Genomic DNA, 23,910 nt, shown 5'->3' with positions numbered 1-23,910 from the left:
CTAGGTTTTCTCTTTGTTGGGAAAAATACGTCTCTATAATTTTAAAATTAGAAATATTTGAGGCTTTCTTCAACAATATGGGATTTTGCTTAAAGAAATTATAAAAATATTGAAGGAAAAATCAAGACAGGGTGTCTTAGAAAGAAGGAAATATTAATGAAGAGTTACAATTGACTAGTGCTGAAAGTGAAAAGGTAATTCTGAGTGTGGGCAAATTTCTTGTATCATTTAGACAGTTTATTTGTTCTACCATTTCACTCCATCTCCTTTTGTCTCTTGTTCTTGTCTTTGAGGAGCCTGAGGATCATAACCTTGGCTTTCAGAGAGAGATGAGATAAGCAATAAGTATCCTTGATCTTTTCTGAAGAGTCTAGGAAATTATGTACTTTGCTTTCCACTTTCCACACTTTCTCTTCTTAGTCATAAAAAATTAAGATGCAATAGAGTAGTATGCAGGGTAGATCTGTCTTCACTCCCCATTTGGCTTTCATTTGCAACTTGTTTATTCTTGAAAATCATAATATTTCCTGTAGAATTGATGAGCTAGATGTGCTGGGGCTTAGAGAGCTTTAGACCAGATTACAAAGATAAAGGTTCAGTTTAGATAGTATTGTGTTAATGAGGCCGTAATTATGGGATATTTCCTTGTAGTGACCAGTGATTTTCATCTCTTCCAAACTCACAGAATTTATCATCAACCCTGACCAGCCATTTCAGTTTTGTCTTAATTGTTGCAAATACTCGTCAAGGGACTTTGGATGGATCCCTGCAAATTAATCACTCCTGCTGAGAAAACAGTTCATTGCATGTGAATTTGTACAGTGAGTTATTAACATAATGCTCATATTTAAAGTTCTGCCTGTATCTTTTCTGACATTTTCTATCTTGCTTTTATCCACATAACTTCTAGAGAAACCCTTAAAAACCAAAAAAAGACAATAATAATTAAGTGTTAATAATGAATAAAGGACTTTGGTGTGATGATGATATCATTTTATTCATTACTATTTACCAATAAAACTGATAATTAGAATTAACCATCCTTTCAATTTATATATACATAAATTATTTTTCTTATTATGTGTGCTGTCATCATATACAGGACCTAAACATGTCCCTCAGGCAAGACTAAATAAGTCTTGGTGAGTGAGGATTGTTACTGCTGTCAAATTCAAGATACTTTGTTCTGTAACCTTGTCTAAATAGACTATTTTAATTGAGTCAAATTCCACAGGCCTTTTTGTATCCCCTTGGAGCATAATAACCTTTTTCCTTCTAAGTTCTTAAAAGATGAGTATATTCAAGGCTGACTGTTTACAAAACTTTTTAGGGGGCAAATTTAGCTTTTTACTTTAAACTGGCTTTGTCACTCTCAGGGATACCATCACCCCATATTTTTCATTTCTGACCGAGGGGCCAATGTACTCTTTCAATTTCCTACTTGTTTTTTGTTGTTTTGTTGCCTCACTCGTGTCCGCACAGCACCCTCTTTTTCTAGTCTGTATATTCAAAACTTACTTGTTTTAGTGTCTAGGGTAATATTTAGATAATCAGGTAAATAGTTCCTCAGGATATGCTGATAGGAAAGAGGTAGATTTGCTCTGGGATACATATATTTGATTTAAGTATCCTCCTCTTAACATAATACTGCTACTTTTGATGTTTAATGCAATAATAGCTAATGAAGAAAAATACCAGAAAGAAAGATTTTTGATATTGTATTGGTAAACTGTTCTTTCTATACATAGGGCTATCTCCTTGTATTTATATTCATCTGCTTTAATGAATATAGTATAAAGCTGTTATTTTGGCCATGTTATATTTTTTCAATTACACACTTGTTAGACAACATATTCATTGTGGGTAGTGTTTTGAAATACACCTCTGCTCTTCACCCAGATGTGTCCTACATGCAATGTCGAAATCTGCTTTGCATGCCTCAGATTTAAAATAGTCATTCCTATTGTTTTATCATATATATTTTACTTTCTGAAAATTGACCTCTTTATTTTTTTATTTTATTTTTTTGCAGTTAAGTCTCTTGTCAGAGGAACTTTTATTTCTTTTTCAGGAGGCAGTTGCCTTGGAAAATCCCTTTACTTGAGTTTGAAAATGGAAAACTGACATTTTTAATTGCAAAAGTTGTTTGAAATATCTAAAATAACTATTGCTATAAAATGTATTCATGTATATAAAGACTAGAGGATAATATTCAAAGAAGAAAAAAATGGTTAATTCTTTTTTCTTTTTCTAAAATTTTATTTAAGAACTTATGTAATCTTTTTCAATTTAAAAGGAAAAAGTTATTATCAGATCTCTGCCTATTTAACTTTAGAGAGAACTTACTTTGGTCTATTATATAGACATGTAATCAGTGTAGCACTTTTATTCATTGTACAAATACTTAGGAATTCTTGCTGATTTTTAATCTTTTCTAGGAAGTATCAATAAGTGTTAACATCTCATAGCAATTTTATTGTAATATTCAGAATATTTAGTCATGAAGAATAAGACCTTGCCTCAAACCAATTGGTGACCTCTTCAATAAAATAATATGTTATTAGACCTCTGCATATCCTGAGGTTTATTGCATCATTTTTTGAGTTTTAAGAGGAAACTTTATCATTACACTGGTCATTTTTTTACAAGTGACATTACAATGACACAAGGTAGTGAACTTGGATCAGAAACATTACACATAATTTGCTCTGTAAGCAAATTACTTAACTGAAATCTAACTTTGGTATTATACTTCTTTTAAGAGAAATTTCTTTACAAAGAAAATGTAACATAAAATTCGGAAATTATGATTTCCCATGTTTGTTTGTTTTGGTGATTCTAAAAACTGCACTTTTATCTTAGAAGACATTATTTTTCCATAAGGCCTTACCATTACCACTTTTACCTATAGCATGTGAATAAGGTCTATTTTTGAGTTGCATGCTCCATTCCAGATGTCTTCATGTAAACCATGTTTGGAAAAACTATATTTGTATGTGTCGGAAGCAGTGTCATCAGTGGGTCAGCTTTGAACTTTTTTACAAAATAGCACACAGATTTTTGTAGACAGGTATAGAAAAATGAGAAGTCTTGGCTAGATGAAGCCATCCCTTGGGACTGGATATCTCCAGTAGAAACTGGACTCTGATGTAGAAAAGTGACATCAAATATTTTCCAAGTTTTTTTCTGAATATTAATCTATCATTCTTTTTTTGAGAAGTGAACTTCGAAACTGATTTATAGAGATAGTTGAGACCATTTGCCATTAAATTCCTCATGCATCCCATCTTTAACTATAAACGTAGCTCTGCCCTGTTATTTACATGTTCCTCCTCTCCTCTACGTTAAGATGGACGTGTCCTCCCTAAAGTGAATTCCTCTACTTAGTATGTGAGGGTCACCATTGGCTGCCAAACAAAATTTAATGGCTTCTTATTTGTTTTGAATTCCACAAATTTGATCCCGCTGACTACTCACATCTTCTTGAAACTCTGTATCCCATTAACTTCAGTGACACTACAGTTTTCCCTTCTGTTAACTCTTTGTCCACTACTCCTCTTTTATTTCAGTTGAATTGAGCAATCACTTAATATGGCATAAGAATTAGACAAAAATCTAAATCCAATCAGGCACCCAGTTTTGTTTTTAACTCAAAATGTATCTCAATTCCATTTTTCTTTTCCATTCCCATTGTTCCGTTCTGGTTGACTTCTTTCCTTGGCTCATTATAGTTGTCTCTTCACCAGTTTCTCTGCCCGCAGGCTCTTCTTCCTCCGTTTCCTCTTTGTTCTATTTCACGGAACTCTTCCTAAAGGATTGTCTTTAACCAAGTTATTATGCTGCTTTACCCATTTATTATACTGCTTTACCAGGTTATCATACTGCTTCAGTGGCTCCTTGTTTGCCTCAAGTCCAGCTCTTTATTCTGGCTTTTTTAGTTTCAAAAGTTGGGCCCCAACCTCTCACTGTTTTCTTTTCTCACGAAACATTTGTCCATTTATTCTGGAAATTAAATCTCCTGGTGTCCTGTGTTCTGTGCACTCTATGTTCATTATTTGCTCCAGGCTTTTTCTTATTTTGTCTCTTTTATATGTCCTCATTACTTTTTCTCAGTTGCCTCAGTCTTAACTTTTTCATTAAGTTTTTTAAACTAATTTGGCCCTACCAATCCCTCTCTCTAGCTTACTTCTCTTCAGTATCATTTAGTTTAGTTCTTGATTTTCTCTGATAGTTTATTATTTTCCAGATTTTTCCTGTCCCTCTAATAACTTGTAAGTATTTTGGGGTCAGAGAGATGAAACCATATTTTTGATGTGTCAGGTCATAGATATTCCACAAATATTTGCCCATTGAGTGAAAATAAGACACAGAGGTTATTTAAATATTTAAATCTCCTTAGTTTTCAATAAGAAATTGAAACCAATTTCTGAGTAAAAACAGTTTAAAAAATTAAAATTTTATCAAATCAACTTTTGTAGTTCTGAAAATTTCACATCAGCAGGGGGCAGTCAAACCAAAGTTCATTTTGCTATCATACGGAAAATTAAAATTTATCTCTGTGAGACTTATTCTATTATTACTTGGGATACCAGCTGTACTTTATAATCTATTTGTAAATAAAGTTTAAAACTCTTCAGTAGTAGGTTTGTAGAATTAATTTTTTTTTTTTTACTCATGGAAGGTAAATACTTCTTTGTTTTGGGGGGTTTTTTTAGTGAAAAAAAATGGAAAAATATTTTTTAGAATGTGAAATGGTTTATTTGGTGTTTTTGATTGGTGGCCCCTTTACATAGAAATTTATCTTTTCTGCCTCCAAATCAGTATTTCAATTAAATTATTATTAGGTTGTTTTTCATTCAATAATATGTTAACTTTTATAGAATACTTTTATTTTCTCCTGTGAACTTGGGAAAAATGAGTTTTTATTAGAGACTGTAGCGTAACGCTTACTAAAGCACAGTGTGGCAAATTCTTAGTTTGAGTTTTTTTCCCTGAACCTTTGGTCTGGCCGACTGCAAACAACTAGTGGTTTATGTTTAGAGATGTGCTCATTTTCGTCTCCTTCTCTTGGAGGTTAACCTAGTACTTATTAAGGGAGAAACACAGTTTATACTAAATAGTGTTTAACGTATACCAATGGTATTACTGTATTTCCTGTTTTGTGTTCACAATAAGAAGATTCTGAAAAACTGCCTTTGTATAAATACTTCACTGACATTCCAGACAAGTATAATCTTGTCTGCTGGTAGGCAGGAAAGAGTGATGTCCTGGAATGCTGTTAGAGAAGGAAATCTCTTTGTGTTCCACAAATGATACCCCTAAACCTTTTAAGAATATAATTTAGAAATGACAACACTGTATTTGTTTTTCCTTCCGTTTATTAACTTTGTATGCTTTTAGTTCAGAAATGCATTTAGTCAGAAAAAAAAATCCATTGTGTCTAAGAAACAAGCATCTTCCTGGTAGTTTGCTGGAAATTGTTGGTAGAAGCATCAGAGGGTAAACATAAAAAAAGCTTTAGTAAATAATTATTACTTTTTTTCCTCTTAGCTTCAAACATTTTTTTGATACTTGAATCAGGCTTTTGATAATTCTCTGCAGGCATAAAAGATGCAGGGTTTCCTACTCCTTTCCAAATTTCTAGTAAAGAAATAATTTGGAGATTGTTTTTAAAATACAGATTATATTTTTTTAAAGTTAGATTTGGAGTTTTTATGTTATTCTATTATTTAATGTGAGTCATTAAGATATATAGAAATCAGTTGTATACCTTTAGTCTTGAATAATCTAATGAATGTATTTTCTTATACTTAATTGTGATAGCTAAGAATTCAATTAAAATTGTACTGAAGTTCCTTTTCCGTGACTGAAAAAAAATACTCATAGTTAAAGCTTTAAATAATAGCCAAAACAAACAGCACAGACTAAATCTGTGTCTAATTTCTAGATCAGTAGTTCTTTTTCTTCTTTCTCATTATTCCCATTATTAACATGGGAAGTAACCTAATTACTTACATTGATTCTCTACTTCAACCCCTCACTCCCTCTAAAAGCCAACAAAATGAAGAATCACTTGTGAGAATTTCCAAATATATGCAAAGTTTAAAGTGCTTATCAGTCAGTTTCAAACTGTAGAAAGGTATCATGTGCTTTTTGTGATCAGATAATTCTTGTATTATTAATGTATATGTCGTACGTTGTGCCTTTTAAGTATTTCCTTTAAAATATGTTGACATTGGGGCTTCCCTGGTGGCGCAGTGGTTAAGAATCCGCCTGCCAGTGCAGGGGACATGGGTTTGAGCCCTGGTCGGGGAAGATCCCACATGCCACGGAGCAACTAAGCCCATGCACCACAACTACTGAGCCTGCGAGCCACAACTACTGAAGCCTGCGCGCCTAGAGCCTGTGCTCCGCAACAAAAGAAGCCACTGCAATGAGAGGCCCGCGCACCCCAACGAAGAGTAGCCCCCGCTCACTGCCACTAGAGAAAGCCCGTGCGCAGCAACGAAGACCCAACACAGTCATAAATAAATAAGTAAATAAAATTTAAAGAATATATATATGTTGACATCATTCTTTGTATATGTCCCTTCTCGTAAATCTGCTGTGATGAATTCTGAAATACCAAGGCTACTGCATCTTCAGTTAAGAGTCTTTTAAAGGGAGTAATTTAACACAATGGAGCCACTAACTGATATGGTGGTTCCATGGTGTCAGAAACTCAGGTTCCTTCTGTCTTGCTGCTGTACCATCCCTTAGGCCACATGGTAAGAAACATCACTCGTGTCACTTGGGTTCTCATTCAGGTGAGCAAGAATGAGGAAGTGAATATGACCCAGCAATCCCACTACCGGGAATATACCCTGAGAAAACCATAATTCAAAAAGAGTCATGTACCACAATGTTCATTGCAGCTTTGTTTACAATAGCCAGGACATGGAAGCAACCTAAGTGTCCACTGACAGATGAATGGATAAAGAAGATGTGGCACATATATACAATGGAATATTACTCAGCCATAAAAAGAAAAGAAATTGAGTTATTTGTAGTGAGGTGGATGGACCTAGAGACTGTCATACAGAGTAAAGTAAGTCAGAAAGAGAAAAACAAATGCTGTATGCTAACATATATATATGGAATCTAAAAAAATGGTTCTGAAGAACCTAGGGGCAGGACAGGAATAAAGACGCAGGTATAGAGAAAGGACTTGAGGACACGGGGAGGGGAAAGGGTAAGATGGGACGAAGTAAGAGAGTGGCATGGACATATATACACTACCAAACGTAAAATAGATAGCTAGTGGGAAGCAGCCACATAGCACAGGGAGATCAGCTCGGTGCTTTGTGACCACCTAGAGGGGTGGATAGAGAAGGTGGGAGGGAGAGGCAAGAGGGAGGACATATGGGGATATATGTATATGTATAGCTGATTCACTTTGTTATAAAGCAGAAACTAACACACAATTGTAAAGCAATTATACTCCAATAAAGATGTTAAAAAAAAAAAAAGAACGAGGAGGTGAGATAATAGCTCAGTCCCTTGCTTTAAGGACATAACCTGTAAATTGCATGTATCATTTACATCCCATTGGCTAATCTTAGCTACATGACCATGTTCAGCTACAAGAGAGGCTGCAAAATAAATACATTCTCTATTTTGAGTAGCTGGTTGCACAGCTTGAATTGAGGGGTTTTGTTACTAAACGAAAAAGAGAAAATCTAAAAGTCTCAGTCATCATCTGTTAGCTTTATTCACTGTCTTTATCCACTCCTTCCTCTTGAAACATTCTCTTACTTTGTTTTATATGATGTAATAATCTCCTGGTTTTACGTCTATTTCTGTCCCCTCTTGAGCCCTTTGCATATTTATTCTCCTCTCTCTAGACATAAAATGTTGCAGTTCATGAAGACTGGGTGCTAGGACCCCTCTTCTTCTGTGTCCGTAGGCACTCTCATCCACACCCACTGCTTCCGGAATCAACATCATTGTCCCTGATTCAGCTCAGATATTTCCTCTGACCTCTTCAGTGAATTGCCTACTTAGATATCTCAAAGGCATTTCAAATTCAACATATCCTGAATCTTAAGTTTTGCTCTAAGCATTTTAATCATTAAATCTTCTTAACTTTATGAGATCAATACGATTGCCATACCCGATGCTATAGGTGAGAAACTGAGATACAGACAGGTTAAGAAACTTGACCAAGATTACAGAGCTAGTAACTCTAGCTCAGTGTAGAGATATGTGAGTTTTGACAAATGTGCAAAATTGTATAGCTACTACTACAATCACAATACAAAACAATTATTCACTCCAGAAAATTTCTTCAGGCTGTACCTTTGTAGTCAAACCCTCTTTCCACCACTAACCCCTGGCAACTACTGCTCTGTCCCTACAGTTGCCTTTTTTCATATGTCATATAAATGGAATTATATAGTATGTAACCTTTTAAACATGGCTTTTACTTAAGTTTTTGAAATTTATCTGTGTTGTATATCAGTAGTTTGTTCCTTTTGCTGGGTAGTATTCCACTGTATAGAAGCACTTCAGTTTGTTTACCCATACACTTGTTGAAGGACATTTTAGATTGTTTTCAATGTTTGCTGTGAATAATGCTACTGTAAACATGGGTGGACAGGTTTTTGTGTGAATGTAAGCTTTCATATCTCTAGGATAATTACTAGGGTGGGACTACCGAATCATAGGGTAACTAACTGTATACTTAACTTCATAAGAAACTGCCATATTCATCTTCAGATTGTTGGAACTTTGTTGCATCCCTGCCAGCATTGCTAGCACTTGGTATTGTCATTAAAAAAAAAAAATTTAACCATTCTAATAGATATGTAGTGTTAAGTTATTGTGATTTTGATTTGTGTTTCTCTAATGACTAATATTGAGCATCTTTTTTTGCTCTCATTTGTCATTAGAATATTTTCTTTGGAGAAGTGTTTTAAATTCTTTTGACCTATTTATACTTTTTAAATTGGGTGGTTTTCTTACTTACATTCTTTATATTCTGATTAAAAATCCTTTGTTAGGTATATTGCAAATATCTTCTAGTCTATGGGTTATCTTTTCTTTCTCTTAACAGTATTTCACAGAGCAAAAGTTTTTAATCTTGAAGAAGTTCAATGTCCTTATTTTGTTTTTCAGGATTTTTTTGATCAACTCTTCGCTTAACCCAGGGTCATAAATAATTAAAAAAAATTTTTTTTTTGGTAAAAAAACATGCAACATAAAATTTACTGTCTTAGCCATTTCTGAGTATACAATTCAGTAGTGTTATATATATTTATTGTTGTGCAACCAATGTCCAGAACTTTTTCATCTTGCAAAAGTGAAACTCTATCCTGTAAAACAGCTCTCCATCACATCCTCCACCCAGCCCTGGCAACCACCGTTCTACTTTCTGTTTCTATGAATTTGACTACTCTACATACTTCAGATAAGTTGAAGTATGTGTCTTTTTGTGACTGGAGTATTTCATTTAACATATAATCTTCAAGGTTCATCCATGTTGTAGCATGTATTAGAATTTCTTTTCTTTTTAAAAGGCTAATATTCTATTAGCCTTTTATATAGGCTATATTCTATAGCCTATATATATATACACACACACACACACACACACATTCAAACACACACACACATACATACATACACACACTACATTTTGCTTATCTATTTATCCATTTGTGGCTGCATGGGTTTCCACCTCTTGGTTATTGTGAATAATGGTGCTTTGAACATGAACATACAGATATTTCTTTGAGATCATGCATTCAGTTATTTTGGATATATATCCAGAAGTAGAATTGCTGGATCATATGGTAATTCTATTTTTAATTTTTTGAGGAACACCCACACTTTGTCAGCAGTGTACAAGGGTTCCAATTTCTCCACATCCTTGCTAACACTTGTTATTTCCGGGTTTTATTTTGTTGTTGTTGTTGTTTTTTAATAGTATGTGTGAGGTGATACATCTTTGTGGTTTTGATCTGCATTTTCCTAATGATTAGTGATGTTGAGCATCTTTTCATACGCTTCTTGGCCTTTTGTATGGCGTCTCTGGAGAAATATCTAAGTCCTTTACCCATTTTTTTAATGTGTTTTTTTTGTTGTTGAGTTGTAGGATTTCTTTATGTATTCTGGATATTTTCCCCTTATCAGATATATTATTTGCAAATATTTTCTGCCTTTCTGTAGGTTGCCTTTTTACTCTGTTGATTTTGTTCTTTGAGTCACAGAAACTTAATGTTGATGTAGTCCAATTTGTCTATTTTTACTTTGTTGCCTGTGTTTTTGGTGTCATTCCAGGAAATCCAATGTCATGAAACTTTTCCCTTTTGGTTTCTTCAAAGAGTTTTATAGCTTTGGCCTACGTTTAGGTGTTTGATCCATTTTGAGTTAATTTTTATACATGATATAAGGTAAGGCTTCATTCTTTTGCATGTGATATCTAGTTTTCCCAACATGATTTGGGAAGAGACTCCGCTTTTGTGAAAGTTTTACAGTTTTACATTTCACAGTTAGATCCATAATTCATTTTTGACGTTTCATATCTAGTGAGAGTTATATGTAGAGGTCCATTTTTACATGTGCATGCAAAATTGTTCTAGCACCATTTAGGGTGCTAGCACCATTTAGGTAGTCAAAAAGACTACCCTTTCTCCATTGGATCGCCTGTACACCTTTGTCAAAAATCAGTTGACCATATTTGTGTGGGTCATTTCTGTCTATCCTTTCAGTAAACCACACAGTCTTGATGTTCACAGCTTTATAGTAGGATCTAAAATCAGTGTGTTTAACTTTGTTCTTCATTTTCAAAAGCTGTTTTAGCTATTCTGCTTCCTTGGCCTTTCCATATAAAGTATCATCTCAGGTTGTCATTATCTCTGAAAAATCCTTTTGGAGTTTTGTTTGGGATTATTTAAAATCTATAGAACAATTTGGGGAGAATTTATAATGTAACAACATTGAATCTCCAGTCGTAAACATTGTCTATCCATTTATTTAGATGTTCTTTTATTTCAGTGTGTTGTAGTTTGCAGCACAGAGAACTTGCACATATTTTGTTAAGTTTATACTTAAGTAATTCTTTTTCTTTGAGGTGTATTATATGTGGTATTGTTTAATTTTGGTTTCTAGTTGTTTATTGTTAGTATCTAGAAATATGGTTGATTTTTGTATGTTGCCACCTTTGCTATACTCACTATTGGTTCTTTGTACCTCTTGGTACTTTGTAGATTTCTTGGGATGTATGTACTTAATCATGTTGTCTGTGAAAGAATATAGTTTTACTTCTTCCTTTCCAACCTGTGTGCTTGTTTTTCTGACTTCCTACAAGGATTTCCAGTACCATGTTGAATGGAAGTGGTGACAGTGGACATCCATGTTTTGTTCCTTATCTTAATGAGAAAGTGTTTAGTGTTTTACCATTAAATATGATGGTAGCTTAGACATTTTTGTAGATGCCTTTTAACAAGTTGAGAAAGTTCCTTTCTATTCCTAGTTTGATCAGAGTTTTTAATCATGAATGGATTTTGAACTTTGTCAAATACTTTTCCTACACCTATCAATATGATCATGGGATTTTTTTTTTTGAGACTGCTAAAATCTTGGATTACATTGACTTTGAAATGTTAAACCAGTCTTGCATTCCCAGAATAAACCCAGTAAGTCATGTTGTATTACTCTTTTTATATATTACTGCATTCAGTATGCTAATATTTTGTTAAGGATTTTTCTGTCAGTGTTCATGATGGATATTTGTGTATAATTGTTTTACATTTTCTTTGGTTTAGTATCCGAATAATACTCTCTTAATAAACTGAGATGGGAAGTATTTCCTTTCTTCTAGTTACTGGAAGAAATTATTTAGAATCAATATTTCTTCCTTATATATTTGGTAGAATTCTCCACTAATACCATCTGAGTCTGGAGTTTTCTTTGTTGCAGTTTGTTTTTGTTTTACTAGGAATTCAGTACCTTTAATAGATAATAGACAATTTTGGTTATCTATCTTCCTGGAAAAGTATTGTAAGTTTGTGTCTTTCAGGGAATTTTGTTCATTTCATCTAGGTTGTCAAATTTATACCTTTAGAGTTCACTGTTTTTTCTTATCCTTTAGTGTCTGTAAGGGTCTGAGTAAGATTTCTTCTTTCCTTTCTTATGTTGGCAATTTGTGTCTTCTTTCTCTTTTCACTTTTCCATTTTAGTAGCAGTTTATCAATTTTGTTGATCTTTTCAAAGACCCAGGTTGTGGTTTCATTGATTTTTCTCTATTGCTTTTTGGTTTTCAATTTAACAGATCTCTGTTCTTGTCCTCCCTCCCTCCCTTCCTTCCTCTTTCTGTCCTTCTTTCTTCTTCCTTTGGGTATTTTTTCTCTTCTTATTCTTGTTTCATATGGTGGAAATTTAGGTTATTGATTTAAAACCTTTCTTCAGGTACTGTAGATTCCCTTCAAAGTACTGCTTTACCTGCATTTCACAATTTTTTTTGATATGTTTTATTTTTATTTGCATTCAGCTCAAAATTTTCTAATTTCTCCCCTAAGACTTCCTATTTTATTATAGATTATTTAGAAGTATGTTGCTTAATTTCCAAATATTTGGGAATTTTACAGATATCTTATTGTTTTTAACTACTAGTTAATTGTTACGGTCAGAGACATGCTTTGTATGATTTCAGTTCTTTTAAATTTGATAGATTTGTTTCATGATCCAGGATGCCATCCTATCTTATTGAATGTTCCATGTGATTTTTAAAAGAATGTGGTTTGCTGGTGTTGGGACATCTTTAACATATCTATTTCTTAATTTCATTTCAGTTTCATATAGGTAACATTTAGTTAGGTCTCAGGTTTTTTAGTTGGTGTGTTTATACCATTTACATTTAGTATAATTGTCAGTATGTTTGGGTTTAGTTCTGTGATTTAGTTGCTTTTCTGTTTTTTATTTTTTCATTCCTCTATTTTCTTCTTTCTGCCGCCTTTTGAATTATTGGAATATTTTTCAGTACTCCATTTTACTTCATATTTTGCCTTTATTATTGTATTTCTTTGTATGCTTTTTAAAATTAGTTGTCCTAGTGATTGCAATATTCACACTTCACTTTTCAGACTGTACTTAGAGTTAATATACTATAAGTTAAAATGAAGTGTAGAAACCTTACAACCATCTAGGTCAAGATGGGTATTCAGTGACAGCTAGGTGTGTGCCTCAGAAGGCATCCTTAAGTTAGTTGCTCTTTAGCCTCTTCTTCTTCACTTAATCTTTTCTGTACTACCTTTAATCATTTGTTTTGTTCTGTACTACTTTCAGCCTTGTAGTGTTACAAGTATGTGGAAAATAACTTTATTCATGCCTCTTTTCTTGGAATTATTTTTTTAATTCAATATGAGATTATTGATATAGATGAGAAAACTGAGATGCAAAGAGATTTAATTGCCTAAGGTCACACAGCTAATAAGTGGCAGAGCTGGGATTTTTACTCTGGCACACTTGCTTCAGGGTAGGCACATTTGACTGTATTTTACTTCAGACAATAGTTGTGCTTATGACAAATCTCTTACTCTTTTAAGCATGTGGTTTTTAAGTCTACTTATTATCATATCTTTGGGGGTTCTAATTTAGTTTTTTTTTTAATAAATTTATTTATTTTATTTTTGGCTGCGTTGGGTCTTCATTGCTGCATGTGGGTTTTCTCTAGTTGGAATGAGCAGGGGCTACTCTTCATTGTGGTGCACGGGTTTCTTGTTGCAGTGGCTTCTCTTGTTGCAGAGCACAGACTCCAGGCGTGCGGACTTCAGTAGTTGTGGCACGCAGGCTCAGTAGTTGTGGCACACGGGCTTAATTGCTCCACGGCATGTGGGATCTTCCTGGACCAGGGCTCAAACCCGTGTCCCCTACATTGGCAGGTGGATTCTTAACCACTGAGCCACCAGGGAAGCCCCTAATTTAGTTTTTAAAATGTGACTTTTTTTCCATCTTCATAAGTACTTCTTAAAATAGCTCGTTAAAAATTTATTCCAGCTATCTTAACTTTTTTGAGTAATGGAACTAGTTTTTGGCATCAAAACATTTTGTGGATTTCCACATAACTGCAATTAAATTTTCTCAATGTAATTGAAAAAATATTTTCTGGAAAAAAATATTACTGAGAACTGTGTAACACCTTTAAATGATTTTCTGTTTTTGTAATCGCAACACAATATACATATATTTGAGAAAACAATAGCATATATATGTGCATGTCATATTATTTATTCATGTTTTAGATAATGCTTGGTATTAATGTAGGGCCTTCAAGCACAGAAGTCTGCAACCCATAGACTGGGAACCATACTTTAGACTATTAATGAATGATAATAACAAAAGTAAAATTTACATTTTTTTCTAGGATGCTAGAGTTGAATAGATTCAAATTCAGGGGGAAAATATTTACATATGTAGATCAAAGAAGTCTAATTTTTATCAAACTCAAACCTTACCATTAAAGTGGAAGTACTGTTCACATTATCCACCTAAAAGGTTCCTATTACCTGTGAGGTGTTAACAGGTATAATTATGGAATTTTTAATAGCTATCTTTTTCATCTTTGATTATAGTATAGTCTTCTCAAATGGAAAAAGAAACAGATTTTTCAAATATTAAGCCAACCAAAAACATGATGTCTGTGAAGCACAGATTATTTCCAGGAAAACAGAGCTGAAAGATCAAAAAATGCTTTGAGTTTGGCTGCTTTCTTTTTCTTTCTTCTTTAGTAATCAGTGTCTTGTTCCTAAAGAATTAGTACTAAGAGTCATTCAAAAAGATTCATTAAAACCAGCAATGAAATTGTTCTGATCAGACTTCTTTTAAGCAGACTCTATTTTGTTTTTTTAGCCTTGGACACAATAGTCTTTTTTCGTTCTTCTGAAATCAGATGAGTTTTAAAGATTTGAGAAAATGAACTCTGGTATTTGAAGGTTAAAATCTGATGCATTCAACAGAATTTTGATTCAGAAAAGCTAGAAGTAAAAGTATAAACTCTAGTTTTACAAATATAGTAATAAAGAATATACTTTAGTGGTAACTTAATCTCCATATTAGAGAACTAAGATACTCAGTGAATTTCAAAGTATCAGACTGATAAAGCAACACCTGGATTAATGTACTTTATTTAAAACTGTTATGAAGGAATGACTAGTCATATGAAGTGAACTTTTATCTTTCATTTAAGTAAAAATGTATGTTGTATTTTATGTTCTGTAAAAGTTGACACATTATTACACTACTTGTAGAGCATAAATAGCAACTTGGGAACAACTTTGTGAATGGTTAGTAGTTTTCTAAATCATTTAGTTTATACATTCTATTAAATTTTTAAGCTTATTATCAATATTTAGTATGAACTTTTTCTCGTTTTCAAATTGAGATCCATTGCTTTTCAGCCATAGCAGAGAGATAGGTTTCCAGAATAAAACAAACAGTTTAAAATACCATGCCCACAAAGAGATAAATAGATATCCCGTGGGGATAGGGCTAAAGTTGGAGAAGTCACATTCTCCCTTCTTTTCAAGACACACAAAGTGTAAAACAAGATAATTTGTCCTGTTCATTGCCATCAAGATTTGCACGTCAAAATAATAGCCCCATTCTGTCAGCTCTGTGTTGAGTACTCTCCAGAATACTGTGGTAAATCACAGGTGGGTTGTTCAGGTGTTCAGAGAGCCCTCAGGAATGGGCAAATAATCAACTGACAGGTCATTGCTGAATCAAGGAATTTACCCTTTTCTTTGGCATATCATAGCTCATGAAGGCTAACATTTTGGTAACTGTTTCAGGAAAAGAAATATTGTACTATATTTCCTTTCTTCCCTTCAGTCTCTGTGATACAAAGCAAACAAACTTGTTTACAGAACATCCAGCATTTGATTGAGTAAGTGACAGTTAGGAAATTAAGCTGTTAATGCAGGAGGATGATTAAGTGAGGAAATCCGTCTTTTGTCAACCACTCATATTTTTATTAGTTTTAAAATAGAATCTGCCTTCAGTTTCAGTGGGAGTGTTAGATGTACATGGTTTAATGGATTTTGTACTTGAAATCTGGCTTTCCTCTTTTACTTACAATCTAACATCACAATAGAAAATAATTAAAATAGTCTTGTAAATGATTGATACAGGATGATGGTTTAGGCTTATTTATTGAGTCAGAGCTCCACACCTGTTCTGTGTCATAACAACTTCCTCAGAGGATGAGTTTCGTTTTGTTTTGTTTTTTTTAAGCCATCCTTTCTTGTGATGCCAGAGACATTATAAATCTCTAAATTGAAAAATGCTGAATTAAATTTGGTTCTTATTTAAATCTATTTAAAATTAACCCTTTGGATACTTTCTGATTTTTAAAGTGGATTGCTGATTATCACATTGCTCTGTATATATTTCTTTTTTTTAAATAAATCTTGATGTTTATCGCAATATAAAGAATAATCGTAACATTACATACAACATTCTTCGCCTAACTGACGTTTACTGAAAACAACTGTAAATTTTTACATTTAAGATCATCAAAGTAGACACATATAGGATGACCAAGATTTTATTTGTTTGGTGGCAAATGGAAATTTGAGCTCACATGTAATATAAGTCAGCATTGTCATAAACCTACTAAAAAATGCTCATGTCATTTTAGGCTTCATTAATTATAGTATCCAGATCACATGAACTAATACTTCTGTGGTACTCTGTCCTGGTCAGATCACATCTAGAACATAATACACAGTTTTGGGATCTCATGGTTTGTGAATAATTTTAGACATAACAGGTATGGATCAGAACATGATTTTACCTTGGAAAATAGAAAAATACAAGGCAGTTATTGCCTTCAGATATTTAAAAGTTTATCCTATAGAAAGGACAGAATTAAAAGGTTCTGGCAAAACAAATAGAACAATTTCCCAATGAACTAGAATTGTTCACTTATTATTATCATCCTGTTATTGCAGGTGTTTTAGAAAGGGGTTGATTATGCTAAATGTCTGCTATGTTGATTGGAAGTTGGAAAAGATCATTTTTGATCTCTTTTCAATTTTGATTGAAGTTGATTAGGAAGTTGGAAAAGATAATTTCTGATCTCTCCAATTCTGAATTGAATTGGCAAGTATAAAACGATTTTATTGTTCAATCACTTAGCATATATGTGAATATTTACAAATTTGGGATTTGAATTTTGAGACTAATCATTGAAAATTACCTTTGGCCCTATGAACGTTCCATGTATTTTTGCCTTCTATATATTTTCTTCTTTTTAAAGATGATTGCAAATATGTATCAAAAAGAAAAAGAAAACAAGCATCAAAATTTGGCCCAGGTCATATAAATCCAGTCTGAAGCTAGAGATAGGAATAAGAATGAAGAATACAGGTCCTCTGTTTAACATGTGAATCCCACTTTTCCGATCATATGTGAAAGTTGAATATTAGGAACTTAATAGCACAGTCTAATAACTTGCTGCTCTCTTTGAAGCAAACATGGTCCCTCCTCGAAAGGGGGGAAATGTACTTGAAGATCATTCCTTGGCAGTGTTGCCCTTTGAACTCTAGGTTGACTATTTGAATAGATAGGCTTTCTGGCTCATCTCATCATCCAAAACTTCTTGATATTCTTCTCCTTTCTTTAATGTTGTAAATATTTGGGAGAGTGGATAGTGAATATAGGTTGTATGTTCGTGCAGAATTCAGCAAGAGAGGTTGGGTGTTTTGCATTAAGTATCTATATTACTATAAAGTTTAATTGCTTTTAGATACCAGTTAGCACTGAGTGGTACACAGAAAGTACCTGTTACACAGAGTTACTCATTTGTGGAATGTAAGAGTGAAAGAATATATGCATGCATCCTTGATAGTTACAAGGGCAGTCATCATGTTTTATCCATGGCCTAGTCTCAGGATGTTTTTTGGCACTCTCGAGTCCTGATTAACATTTGTCATGTAAATAAATATATTCAATTCAGATAGCAGCAGATAGATGTTAGCATTTAGACAAAGCAGATATATTGTCATTTTTTAAATTATATATGTAATTTATTTCATCATTAAATTATGAATTTTCTAGGGAATCTATACATATGTTGATTTCATATCAATCTAAAACAATGTATTGTATAGATATATTAACTTTGGTAGTCTGCCATAAACTTCACTCCATTCTTGTGGGCATTGATACAGGAGAATGGTAGTTCTTTTTTTTTTTTTTTTTTGGCTGCATTGGGTCTCCGTTGCTGCGTGCAGGCTTTCTCTAGTTGCAGTGAGCGGGGGCCACTCTTCGTTGCAGTGAGCAGGCTTCTCATTGCGGTGGCTTCTCTTGTTGAGGAGCACGGGCTCTGGGTACGCAGGCTTCAGTAGTTGCGGCGCACGGGCTCTAGAGTGCAGGCTCAGTAGTTGCGGTGCATGGGCTTAGTTGTTCCATGGCATGTGGGATCTTCCCAGACCAGGGATCAAACCCATGTTCCCTGCATTGGCAAGCAGATTCTTAACCACTGTGCCACCAGGGAAGTCCTGGAGAATGGTAGTTCTTTTAGATGCCCTCTCACTATTAATTTCTGAAAAACCAAGAGCAGTTACGAAAAGTATTTCTTAGATAATACAGGATAGAATAGCTTTTTCTTTGTTTTCCCCTTAAAATAATCTATAGTTATAAATGGGTCTTAAATAATTTGGAGCTGGATTTGAATTCTATTTTGGCCTTTGCTGTGTGATATGAGGCACTGTTTGCTTATCTGTAAAATGGGGATGCTACCTCTTTTTCAGAAATGTTGGTGAATTGTATGGGGTAACTCATATGAACCATTTAGCTTTGAGCCTGTTACAAAGTGAGCCCTTGAGAAACAATAGCTATCATTACAATTTCGCCAGGAAAAAAAAAAAAAAAAAAGATTAAAATGTCATGGATAAATACCTGACTTTAGCACTTAAAATTTTAAGTTGTTACATCTTCGATTGTTTTATTTTTCCTTTTCAATTCTAATGTTGAAATTTTTTCTCCCATTATACAGACTGTATTGGCAATTTGTCATTGGTCATCACTATAAATGAATTGCTTGTTAACTCTAAGTATTCCTTTGGGGAACCTGGTGATATCTCCTTTTCCTCTCACAGTGTGATGGTTAATGCATGTGATATCTATGCCCCTTCCTCTATATTTTTCTGCATAAAGGTTTCTGAGGTCTCAAGGAATCTGGAATGGTAAGGTCCTCATCCATTGTCAGGAATCCAGCTTCTTAGGAGCTTTTCCAGCCTTTTGGCTAATACCTAAATAGAATCTTCTGATTTCCTCAACTTGGTGACTAACATTTTTGTATTTTTAAACTGGCCTGGGTTGATATGAGTCTGTTTGGAGAAGGGTAGTCTGGAAAGTGTTAAGCCAGAAACAGGAAGATTTAAAGATTGAATCACCCTGTCATTCATTGTATACATAATACCTTATTTTCTCCAAGGTTCTTGTTTAGCCTGTATGATTTGCCTTATATACATGTGCACACACACACATTTTCCAATATAGTCTATAACATATACTGAATAAACTACACCATCTGTATCTTTCTGTCTATTCTAATCTTGGTCAGCATCTGCATAGCACTTCTAATAGAATTGCATAGAACTTATGAGCTCAAAATTAATACAAATTTAAGCTTTTCATCTTTACTCTAGGAACATTCCCCATTTCCAAATTATTTATATTATCATAATTCTCCTATGAAATTATAAAACAAAAATTGTACCATCCCTTCAAATCAGAACTTTATTCAGTTTATGACTCTGCTTGGAATAAGAACAAAAGTTTAAAGAAGGTATGATTTAAGTATTACTAGGGGAAAGTAAGGAGAAAAGTGTTATGTTAATAAATTTGCATTGTATGCACATTGTCAGCTTCCCAGTCTGTAGAAGCATGAAGAATAGAATTTATGTTTTGCATTTTTCAGAAAGTGAGAGACCAGTAGGATTTTAACAGTTTCATAAATGGAGCAGAAAAGAAGAAAACTGTTGAACCTAAAGCCTGGCTTCATCCAGAAGTAAATATAAATTTTTCTTTTTCTGTCTTTAACCTGAAAGTATGCTCAGAAAGTCAGGCCTCACCAGAAACATTACTGATGCTTTGGGGCAGTATTTTTTTCAGCTTATGTCCTTTAGTTCAGTCTTTCTGTCTAATACTGGGAAATATTCCCACCAATATTGAATGAATGAACTTATGTGAAAGTTTATGCCTGGGGAAAAAGCAAGCTAGAGGCTTTTGATACCTAGTACTAGCTGGTTTGATATAGTAAATGTTACAGTTCAGAGAACAGAGAGATTACGGAAAGTCAGAATAGTTAGGAAAAGATAAACACACATTACTTATTTGTTAAAAAATTCACTTTCTATGTGGCAGGCTAAGTAGTTTGCATATACTGTCTCATTTCAATCAGCATAATAATGCAGTTAAGGTAGATACTTTTCATACTGTTTTGTAGGTAAAGAAACAGTCTCGCAGAGTTTAAGAAACTTGGTCCGTGATCTAACAGCTAATAAATGACTCTATAATGAATGTTACTTTTGTTCATTTGGATATTCTTCCCAGAAATCAGTGACTTTTCATGGCCTTTAAAGAATCTGAACTAGTTAACAGGATTGCTACAGACCTTGGGAGTTTCTGGGAATAGATTTAAAGGCACTGAGAAAATCTGATGATGGCTATTGAGTGGGAAGTTAAGTAATCCACCTAATTCTCTGTACTAAAAATAAAGTCAGTTGCAATATATTCTTTTATCATTGACCTGAAAAATTTCTGAGTGTGTAATCCTATGGTGAGTGATAATGTGTCATCCAAGCTTGCTTTACTTTTGGCAGGTACCAGTTGAATCTAAGAAGTACCTGCTTCTTGTATACAAGGTTTTAATTTGTTTAACAGACAAAAATACGTATTTGCAGCTTGAGGGATCTTTCATGAATGGGGGTGTTCGGTAATACCTCTCTTTCAAGCATGCCATGGTATCTTGTTAACAGTGACATTTATGAGTTGAAGTAGAAATCAGAATCATTTCAAAATAGACACTGTTCACTACAACATTATTGGCATCTGTTTTTAGCATACCAATAATTATTATTAGGGAGCTCTTTTTTGTATGGCAATTTAACATTTTTTTATTGATTGATTGGTTGTATCTAAGCTGCTACAGCTTGATATGTGATGGTTAAGAACATGGACTCAGGCCATGGGTTTGAATCCCAGTTACATCTCCTACCACATGTATGACCTTTGGCAAATTAGTGAATCTGTGTGACTGTTTTTTCACCTGTAAAATGGAAATTACAGTAGTACCTATTACAGAGGGTTGTTGTTAGGATTAAATGAATAATAAATTTGAAATAACTTAAAACAATGCTTAATAAATATTATTTGTTAGCCTACTTTTTAAAAGTTTGCCTCAGTTTATACCCATGAAAAATTCTTTATGGATATTTTGTTCACTGTGTATTAAAATACATTATTAAATGTGGTTGATTTATATGTAATAGATCATCTATATATATTCATTATAAGGTATCATTTATATATTAATCTGGTAGGCTAGTACAAATGTATTCTTTTTGAAAATTATTTGTGCTTTTGGAAATCTGAGATCCTTCCCAATATTTATGTATAGTGAATTTCCAAAAAGAAAATGAACATTAGATTTGTGAGATACATGGGAAGGTTCTATTCCCAGACAGTTAATAATTATTATTAAATTCCTAATTATACTTTTCCCAATAGTAGTAATTATTATTAAATTCCAATTATACTTTGCCTTTAATAATTATTATTAAATTCCTAATTATACTTTGCCTTATAATTATTATTAAATTCCTAATTATACTTTGCCTAATTATATTATTAAATTCCTAATTATACTTTGCCTCTACTTTTTAATATATTAAAAATATTCCTAAAAATATTTTCAACATTTTGATTGTTTTCTGGGGGCTTTGTTTGTTTTTTTACCTACTAAAAATATTTGTTTAGATCCTTAGTGTGTATAATGTCAAGTGCTGGGAATACAAGAATGAATAAATAGATGAAATCTCTTCTCATGAGGCATATGGTTTGGTGGTGGTTACAGACAAGTAAACAGGGAACTACAATAAAGTGCTAAATTCTGTGATGGCAGAAGTGCAGAGAACTCCAAGGGGAATGGGGTAGGACAAAGAGAACACTAAAACTAGATTTAGGAAAAAAGAAAAGTTTCTTAGAATGAACCTGGTAAGGGGGCTAGAAGTAATGGAGTGGAAGGGATGAGATGTTTCAGGAAGAGCATAACATTATGTGGAAAGGCCTAAAATGGAGAGAGCACATGATACATTTGTAGTTCAGTATGGCTTGGCCATGGAGGGGAAGATGAGAATGGCAGAAGTGATCACACTGAAGAGACAATTTATGGTTTAACCGTAATAGTCTTTGAATGCCATGGCAAAGAATTTTTCTCTTATCCTGGGAGCAAGAGTAACCATTAAGGCTGCTAAGCAGCCGGTGGCATGATCAGATAGGTGTTTCAGAATTCTCTGATTATAATAAGAGGAGGGACAGTGAGGGTCTGTTGGTAGAAGTGACTTTTCAGCAATCTAGGAGGAGAGTCAGTGGTCTGAATTAGGGAATTATGAAGATGGGGTGAAAGGAAGTAGTTGGTTTCAAGAGATCCTTAGGAGTGGAATGCACAGGACATCATCGTTGGTTAGACGATGGCCTTGATTTTACTCTGACAGGATCAGCGTTCTGAGCATTCAGTCTGTACAGCTGAGTGGGGCCCTGTGCCCAGAAGGGACTCACTATTGGTTTAATGCTGTTGTTGCTGTCTTTAAATTCTTAATGGTTTTTGAACAAGGAACCCCAGATTTTCCTTTTAAACTCAGCCTTGTAAATTATGTAGCCAGTCCTGGTCTTAAGAACTGGTTGGATGGTGGTATGTTTCACAGGGAGAGGGAAAACAGGAATACATTTTGGGGGAAAGATAAAGAGCTCTGTATGGGATATATTGAGTTTAAGGTATTTAAAATATTTAATAGCCTTTGGATCCTTAGTTCAGCTGGCCAATGATACAGATTTAAGACTAAGCATTTTAGTGATAATTGAAGCCATTGGAATGGATAGTATCTCCTAGCGTAAGTATATAGTAGCTGAAGAAAAGGTTGAAAGGAAGGAACCCAGGTGCACTCCAATATTCAAGAGTGGGCAGAAGAAAAGGAGTCCGTAATGAGTGCAGAAGAAATTATATCTATGTAGAAGTTTGAATATTCAGAAATAAATTATGTAAAGTTAGAGTTTGTAAGTTTATTGATGTCAGGAAGTTAAGAGAGTTCCTATCTAATATATTTTATTTCCTCTGTGACATAGGAGGTTAGGTCAGCTGCTGAGAAAAAAGGAAAGTGGTCAGGTTAGGGATTTGAGGAGAATGGAGAAGCTTGAAATAACTTCCGAGAAAAAGGACTTTATGAGGAAATTGGAATGCCAGGCAAGGTTAAGGATCTATATGAGAATGGAGATAATTTTGTTGAGATTTTTCATTTTCAGTGCTTAGCCGTCAGTTGTAGCTGTGTGAAATGGAGATAGTCATATTGATTGGGACTCAGTTTTGCCACATGGAGGAAGGAGTGTTGAATGGATGATTAGGCAGCGATTCTTAAACTTTAATATGCATTTGAGTCACTTGTATGTCTGGGATGGAGTCTGAGATTTAGCAATTCTAATGTTTCTGGAAAAGACTGATGGTCTAAGTATTGTATATTTTAAGAAGATCTCCCAGATAATTCGTATGCACATTAAAGTTTGAGAAGCACCTAGCTGGAGAATGATTGAAATATACAGTAAAATCTAAAGAAAAGGACTGATAGGGTGAAAATTGAGGGGTTATGC

At 33.8% G+C, this 23,910-nt stretch overlaps 1 protein-coding gene across 2 annotated transcripts in view; it reads left to right on the top strand.

The window, feature by feature from the left end:
• Positions 1 to 23,910, top strand: part of AFG2A (AAA ATPase AFG2A) — a 334,297-nt gene that overhangs the window by 149,179 nt on the left and 161,208 nt on the right. Inside the window, exon 15 of one of the 2 annotated variants that reach the window (XM_022596442.3) lies at positions 686 to 23,910. This exon is cut by the window's right edge and continues 56,861 nt beyond it. The exons of the other annotated variant lie outside the window; for it this stretch is intronic. Within the exon in view, the coding sequence (XP_022452150.2) occupies positions 686 to 790 (105 nt within the window). The 3' untranslated portion in view covers positions 791 to 23,910. The remainder of the gene's footprint in view (positions 1 to 685) is intronic. 2 annotated transcript variants of the gene reach the window in all.

Source organism: Delphinapterus leucas, chromosome 5 (genome assembly GCF_059928025.1).
Source record: "Delphinapterus leucas isolate spDelLeu-1000000601 "Yukka" chromosome 5, BTC_Dleu_Yukka2, whole genome shotgun sequence".
In the NCBI taxonomy this organism is placed as follows: Eukaryota; Metazoa; Chordata; class Mammalia; order Artiodactyla; family Monodontidae; genus Delphinapterus; species Delphinapterus leucas.
This window is presented reverse-complemented; position numbering and strand designations above follow the sequence as displayed.